Here is a 7,376-nt window from a genome sequence, read left to right as displayed (position 1 = left end):
GAGCAAATGTTTCGAAATCTGATAATATTTTTTATATACAATTATAAAATTTTACATGAAGATTTTTGTTTATGTGTGTTACTTGAAATCTAACTAGATTAGGGTCTATATATGTAAACTCAGTGGTTGTAGGAAGAAAATTTCAACGTTGTTGCTTCTTTAAAACCACAAAAGAATGCAAAAATCAGTTTGGTCATGTTAAAAACAATTATTTCGGTATCTAAGCGTGCAGCGATGTTTGAAAAATGTGTTGTTTCACTTTAATCTCTACACAGAACATTGAATATTCATAGTTAGCTTCAATGTGACCACGATTCGCTCATTTTACTCAATTATCCATAGCTTTCAGATATACAGCTAGATTCTATAATTTTCAGTATATTGTTAAGTAAAAATAGATTCAGTCTACACAGATTGGATTCTTTTTTTAGAGATAAATGTGATGTGTGTTGTTGGCTGATTCCGATAAGCTGATTTCGCTCAACACAAGAAATTGAACACTTGAATGCCCTTATCAACTACGCTTGAGCTGATTAGATTATGCGCGGGGGAAGATCAGATGTACTTTCTAATTCAGTGTTCATATATCTATATCACACAAATCCCTTGATGACGTATAGATTGTGCAATGAAAGGATATGTTCCAGACAAGGTTAGCCATTCGAACACTTTACCACAAAAAATTCACCGTTTTTTTTTCGTAAGATTAGGGTATGACAAGGTATGATGTACTGTGCATTCACTATTTCTAATGCGAATTAACTGAATTTCTTCCTCACGAATGAATTTGAAACTATTTTGAGTTTTGTCAGATTATGCGTTGTTGAATATGAGATAAATACGCGAGGTTATTTACACTGCGAACATTCGTTGAGTTCTAAGAAAGAGCCAATGTTCTAAAGTTCATTCCGAACTTCGTTCCGGTCAAAGCTTTCAATATAGTGCAATTTTTGACGCCTGATGTCGCTTTATCAAATGAGATATGGATTTGGCATTTCGATAGACTTTACAGGAAACAGGAAATTATAATATAAAAATCTTACCTTTCAAAATCAAATTAAATTTCAGCCGGAAACTACCTTCCAAACGTTCTCTAAAACATAAAATGAAAAATAACGTTCTGGCGACAAAATGGATTATGGTTTTCTGTTCAAAGTACAAATGTGGTATTTAATCAGAATACTTGTTTTGTTCAAGCTATTTAAGTTAAAGGTGGAGTTGCGTCAGTGGGGAAATTGCCAAAAGCCACTCTCTTGGTGCCCAAATTACCAAATATCATAGTAAAACATATCAAAACTGTTTTGAAAATATTGAAGGGTTTTTTTTTGACTGACAACTTCCAGAAAGGTGGCAAAGACTGAGAAATTATCGTTTTTTTAACAAAATCATTATTTTTAGTTTTTGAATAGTTTTACCATGATATTTGTTCATTTTTACACCATGAGAGTTGTTTGGAGAGTGGTCCAACCTTTGAAAAAATCAGCTTTAAAAATTCCGAAATTCCAGCTGGACACTAAAATGTATGCATAGTATAAATTGTGAATTGTATAAAAATTGGTCACTATAGCTTGGCCATTCCACGGATAGTCTCATCAGATTTCAGTTGTTCACTGAATCAGAACTTTACTACAGTCACAATGAGCTTGAACAAGCTAAGTTTTATTTTTCAAAAGTCTAATAAAATGAAAGAACACTGAGATCTGAAGGAGATCGGGAAGAACCGGGAGAATCATAGGATACAAGTAGTGATAAAATATGAGAATCATGGAATGTTGATGGCTCCAGCAACAACGAATGCATTGAGCGATCCGCTTGCGAGTCCTCCGCCCAACGATCCGAACATGTCTTGGAGAAGATCCAAAATTCCTTCGTAATCTGGCTCGACGCCGTGTTTCTGCTTGACCAACATCTTGATGATTGGCTTCAGATCTTGATGATTGCCAAGGTACTTCTTTGGATTCTTAGCCTGAAAAAATCAGTTTAAAACACAAATCTATGTGAAAAACTTACAAATTTCTTCTTCATCTTGGTCATCTTGGGCGCCTCAACATCTTTCCATGGCATGAATTGGTGCAGAGAGCAGGAGAGATAGGCAACTTGGACCAAGTCTTCCGCCTCCATGTGAGGATGTCCAGTTGCGGTTTTGGCGGGGGTGTGGATCAGATGCATGCATCTGTTGTCGAACGGTGCTGGTGGAGTCCGATTCTGGTTGTGATCCTTGAACCAGCAGGAGAGCCCGTAATCGACAAGCACCAGTTTGCGGACCTGAAAATATAAAAATATTAGAATTCTATCCAAATTAGAGAACTTACCCTGTTCTTGTAGGAGACCATGAGATTGTCGGCCTTGATGTCCGTGTGAACAATCCCGATGGCATGAATATCTTGCAAGATCTTCACCAGTTGCCACATAATTTGATAGCTTGTGGGCTTGGAGAACATCTTGGTTTCGTTTCTACGAACGATCGTGATCAGGTCATCGGAGAGCTGCTCCATAACTTAAACATAATTTTTAGGATATCACACTAGACCTCTCATCTCACCAATCCAATTGTGCGTTTCGGTCGATCCATATTCGAACATTTTTGTGACCCCGCTCACATCCGAGAGTGCTGTGAGAGTGAAAGTCTCTCTACGCCACGTCTCATCTCGGTGACCATCTCTTTCTTTGCGGATCAGCTTCATAACTCTCATTTCGTTGCTGCGTTTGTCTTGGGCCAATTGAACCGATCCAAACGATCCCCGTCCCAGCACTTTTCCCAGAGTATAATTGCCAATTTGTTGCATAGTGCTCATTCTGAAAAATCTATAAAATTTTTCAGTTTCCAGTAGTGACACGGCAAAATTGAGCGGAATCGTAAAGCATTAGAAGTTATAAAAGCAGAAAGCAGTTGAATTTATCTCCTCAGGGCACATTAAAATTTTGAAAGCAAAATTGAGTTGTGTTCGAGGAGAGTTTCAATTTCGGGTGTGCGCAGTCTAAATACAAAAATAGTCTTGTACTTTGAAACTGTCACCCTAATTAGCCACTGCGTTTACGACATCCTAATTGAAATCGTATATGATTGGAGAAGCTTGCATTGAACATCCAATCATGGACTCAGAAAATAGTTGGAAACAAAACTAAACCGTTCCTGAACTCTCAGATTCAACAATTGACAAAGGTCACCAATCAAGTGCCTCTTTTTGTCAATTGTTCAGCTGAAAACTCAGAAATGCTTTGTTTCGTCTCCTAGTTTTTCTTAATCCCTGATTTTCCAATGTTTGGAGCAATTTGATACCATTTAATCAACGATCTCCTTCAATCATATTCATTTTCATTATTCAGTTCTGCTCAATTACCGGGTCTTAATTCATGTACCTCATATGCAACAGTACTTCCGAGGTATCTGAGACTCATATTCCAGTTCTGCTTTATCTCATGCTTTGCCTTACATGGATCTTATCTGAGAGGCTCCTCTCTCATATATAGGATTATGGAGGGAGGGAGTATTATGGAAACCACAGAAAGCCGACAGTGTGCCATTTCAGAGACAGTCCCTATAGACCGAGCTCTTTTTTATTCTCCAAATTCATTCAGACATCTCGGTGAGCACTTCCGGGTCTTTTTTTACTGCAAGTAATTTTCTATCATTTCGAGACTATTCTCCAGTTCTGCTATCTCGCCCGCATGCTTTGCCATTCATGGGGGATCGAACCCGTCGGATCAAAAAAGCTCTAATCCAGAGGCGGCCGCCCTACCGCCTCGGCCACGGGTGTAGCCGGAAGCGGCGGTGATAAAGATAAGGATAAAAAAGGGGGACGGTGGAGGAGGGAGTTGCCATGGCAACGGCTCCGAATTGAGTCAGTGGGTTTAACTTTTGAACTAGAAAACGTACGGAGATTTTGAAATACATTTCTGAAAGGTAAAGTTTTGGTAAATTTTTTTGACATGTTTATCAGAAGAGCTGACCAATTTCATGGAGTGCTGATGTTTTTATTTGGGAATTTACGATTTCAACCAAAATACATCAATTTTGTCTATTGTTTCCGAAATTTCATTTCGTAACATTCTATCACGATTTTCACATACTGACAAAAATTGTCAAACTTCAAAAAGACACTTTGAATCACGTTTTCAAATTCTTTTTGAGCGATTTGAAATTGTTTTCTAAGTAAATGAAAAATTTGTCAAACTACAAAAAAAAGAAGATATGGGAAATCGTGAATCCTGCAGTACGGTAGATACCACAGAAATACCCTGTACGTACCGTACATAGGTTCTGAGCTATGCAAAGTTTGTTTTTATACACGTAAGTTTACACATTAATGCAGTTAGAGAGTGCTAAAATGTTTTTGAGAGTTTGAAAAGACAAAAAATATCCCACAGATCAAATGGTTAAAAGCAACTTATTGGCATATGTATCTTACTAATAGAGAAAATAAGATAAATTTTACTGAAAGATTATTTTTTTAAAAACGTGACCATTCCACGGATAGTCTCAACAGATGTTAGTTGTTTACAGAATTAAATCTATACCACACTGAGATTGAACGAACATTCTTTATTTATTTTAATGAGAACCAGACAAACGAACACTGAGATCTGAAAGAGATTGGGAAAAATCAGAAAGAAGACACTATAGGATACAAGTAAGAAGAAAATAAGGATATCATGGAAGATGAATGGCTCGAGCAACGACGGTTGCATTAAGCGAACCGTTTGCGAGTCCTCCTCCCGAAGAGTGGAGCATCTGTTGAAGAAGGTCCAGAATGGCAATGTAGTCGGGCTCCGCGTAGTGCTTCTGTGCAGCCAAAAGCTTGATAACTGGCAAAAGATCCTGATGTTCTTCCAAAAACTTTTCCGGATTCAACGCCTGAAAATGTAACTTTAATACATAAATCCATTTTGAAAACTTACGAGCGACATCTTCTTTCTTGTCATCTTGAATTCATCATCATCTTTCCACGGAGCATATTGCCGAAGAAGGCATGACAGGTAGGCAACCTGCATGATGTCCTCTGCCTCCATATGTGGCATGCCTAGTGCGGAATGAGGAGGGATGTGAAGCCCTTTGATGCAGTTGCTCGGGTACGGTGCTGGTGGAGTCCGATTTCCGTTGACATCTTTGAAGCGGCGTGCACACCCGAAATCAACGAGTACGAGTTGGAACATCTGAAAATTCAACATTAATTAAATGTCTTCTTAGGAAAGCAGAACTTACATTGCTCGAGTGCGAGACCATCAAGTTGTTTGGCTTGATGTCTCCATGCACAATTCCTTTCGAATGGATATCTTTCAATATCTTCACTACTTGCCAAAGGATCTGATATCCAGTAGCTTTAGCGAACTTCTTGTTCTCGTTGCGACAAATAATGACTTCAAGGTCATCACTGAGCAAATCCATAACTGAAACTTTTAAGTTTTAATGTATGCCACTAAACCTATTATCTCACCAATCCAATTATGGTAGTCGGTCGACCCGGTAGCAAACATGCGTGGGACTCCATTGACACCTGCGACTGCATTGAGTGCAAGAGTCTCATGAGCCCAAGATTTATCGCGGATCCCGTTGTGCTCTTTGAGGATTAGCTTGGCCACTCTCGCTTCATTGTTGCGATCGTCTTTGCAAAGATGAACTTCTCCATACATCCCCTTTCCCAGCAGCTTTTCCAAGGTGTAATGGTCGACTTGCTGGATGGTGTTCATTGTCACACTGAAAAAATCTTTAATTTTATTAAGTTTCCAGTAGTAACACGGCAAAATTGAGCGGAATCATAAAGAATTAGAAGAGGTAAAAGCAAGTAGCAGTTGAATTAATCTCTACAGAGCACAACCAATTTTCAAAGGAAAAGCTGAGTTGTGGTGGAAGAGATTTTCAATTTTGGGTGTGAACAGTTTAAATACAAAAATAGTTTTGTACTTTGAAACTGTCACCCTAATTAGCTACCGCATTTACGACCTTCCAATTGAAAATCAATATAATTCGAGAAACTTGCTGGCTGAATGTATTAAACTGCATTAAACATTGCACCACGAAATCAAAAAAAATAATGAGAATCAAAACTAAAGCGTTTCCAAACTCTCAGATTGAAAGATCTTATCTTTTTGAACTGCAAAAGGTCACGTTTTGAATTTTCAAATTTATTTCACCGCAGCAACTTTTAAATTGAAAAACTTGGAAAAAAATTAGATAAATTTGTTACGTGTACGAGGTATGAAGTAGACAGATGTAGGCACGAGGTAAGTGTGCCTATCCCTGCCTACTTTCTGGCTACTATGACTATTGTCACCATACCAGCCTAACTCACGCCTTAATACGTCAACTGGCTGCCTACATGCCTACATCATGGCTATTCCTGCCACCAAACCTACACTGTGCCTTTTTATGCTAACTTCCAGAATATCTGATATTATTTCTATTCATACCAACTGCCGGCCTACCTGCCTACTTGTTACCAGCCTACATCTACATATGCCTTCTGGGCTCATTTACTAGCGTGCTGATTTACTTGAACACTCAATCCCTTACGATGGCTCAATCCCTTTGACGCTCATTTACGAATGTTTTCACTTTTGCTCGTTTACAAATGAATGGCTCATTTACTTTCAAATTTCATTTACTGCCTTGAACCCTTTTACTCATTTGCAGCTACTATTCAGTCAATTCTAATTCCTAGTAAAAATAAAACAATTTTGTAAGTGATGTGAATTGTTTAAATTATCAAAATAAACAGTAAGCTCCTCTCATTGGCGGCAGGTGGGAATTTAACAACCAGTTGTTGGACAAATGCAGAGGACAATGGTTTGAATCCTCTTCGTCTAAACTTGGTACGTCCAATTTTGTGCTGGAAAACAATCATCGAGACAGATTTTTGTTACTTACTGCCCTTTTTTGTTATGTACCACTTTTTTCTATCGAGTTGTCTGTGTCTCTAGCACTGTCTCTCTCTCTCTATATCTCTCTCTCTCTATATGCTCAGTGCGCATTGAGGACACACCGCGTCTCCTTCGTTAGAGTGTGACGTTGCTCTATGCAGTTGTATATCGCGGTACGTCTGTGCCGACTGTAATTGTTGTGTCTGTGTTTTTCTCTCTTTCTCTCTACGCTCTCTGTGCACATCGCCAGTCCCCATAAATCCATTCGGACACTTGGGTTCATGAGAGTGACGTCCTCACCGGGATACTTCTTGATTTTAATTTTTTTTTGTTTCTTGACTAAATTTGCATTTATTTTTTAATCTGAAGATTCACTTTCCCTATTTTTTAGTTTGTAGAATCAAAAAGTGTTTAGTTTGAAAAAAAAGTTTGAAGACATAAATATGTGGCTTCCAGTAATCTTGACTTTAAGGGGGGGGATACATACAAAATACAGACGTTTGGTCTCAAAACTCATC

General features: G+C 38.3%; 2 protein-coding genes across 2 annotated transcripts; both read right to left on the bottom strand.

Moving 5' to 3' along the window:
* Positions 1 to 1,643: 1,643 nt before the first annotated feature.
* On the bottom strand, positions 1,644 to 2,802 carry F39F10.2 (non-specific serine/threonine protein kinase). Its single transcript, NM_078330.2, has 4 exons — positions 2,543 to 2,802; positions 2,313 to 2,497; positions 2,011 to 2,265; positions 1,644 to 1,966 (listed from the first exon to the last, which is right to left on the bottom strand). Exons 1-4 carry the CDS (start codon positions 2,793 to 2,795, stop codon positions 1,763 to 1,765), a joined length of 897 nt encoding a protein of 298 aa, NP_510731.1. The 5' UTR covers positions 2,796 to 2,802; the 3' UTR covers positions 1,644 to 1,762.
* A 1,728-nt stretch (positions 2,803 to 4,530) lies between these two features.
* Positions 4,531 to 5,696, bottom strand: F39F10.3 (non-specific serine/threonine protein kinase). The gene is made up of 4 exons (NM_078329.4): positions 5,436 to 5,696; positions 5,204 to 5,388; positions 4,900 to 5,154; positions 4,531 to 4,855 (listed from the first exon to the last, which is right to left on the bottom strand). Exons 1-4 carry the CDS (start codon positions 5,686 to 5,688, stop codon positions 4,652 to 4,654), a joined length of 897 nt encoding a protein of 298 aa, NP_510730.1. The 5' UTR covers positions 5,689 to 5,696; the 3' UTR covers positions 4,531 to 4,651.
* Between the last annotated feature and the right edge of the window lie 1,680 nt (positions 5,697 to 7,376).

This window comes from Caenorhabditis elegans, chromosome X (genome assembly GCF_000002985.6).
Source record: "Caenorhabditis elegans chromosome X".
Taxonomy (NCBI): Eukaryota; Metazoa; Nematoda; class Chromadorea; order Rhabditida; family Rhabditidae; genus Caenorhabditis; species Caenorhabditis elegans.
The sequence above is the reverse complement of the archived record's forward strand: the minus strand, read 5'-3'. Positions and strand labels throughout refer to the sequence as shown.

What these genes read in the sequence shown, in the direction of transcription:
- F39F10.2 (NM_078330.2), bottom strand. Translation starts at nt 2,795, where the DNA reads ATGAGCACTATGCAACAAATTGGCAATTATACTCTGGGAAAAGTGCTG. An exon ending in CGAAACGCACAATTGGATTG is followed by an intron (nt 2,498 to 2,542) that starts GTGAGATGAGAG and finishes ATTATGTTTAAG; the next exon opens with TTATGGAGCAGCTCTCCGAT. An exon ending in TGGTCTCCTACAAGAACAGG is followed by an intron (nt 2,266 to 2,312) that starts GTAAGTTCTCTA and finishes TTATATTTTCAG; the next exon opens with GTCCGCAAACTGGTGCTTGT.
- F39F10.3 (NM_078329.4), bottom strand. Translation starts at nt 5,688, where the DNA reads ATGAACACCATCCAGCAAGTCGACCATTACACCTTGGAAAAGCTGCTG. An exon ending in TGGTCTCGCACTCGAGCAAT is followed by an intron (nt 5,155 to 5,203) that starts GTAAGTTCTGCT and finishes TTGAATTTTCAG; the next exon opens with ATGTTCCAACTCGTACTCGT. An exon ending in CAAGAAAGAAGATGTCGCTC is followed by an intron (nt 4,856 to 4,899) that starts GTAAGTTTTCAA and finishes TTACATTTTCAG; the next exon opens with GCGTTGAATCCGGAAAAGTT.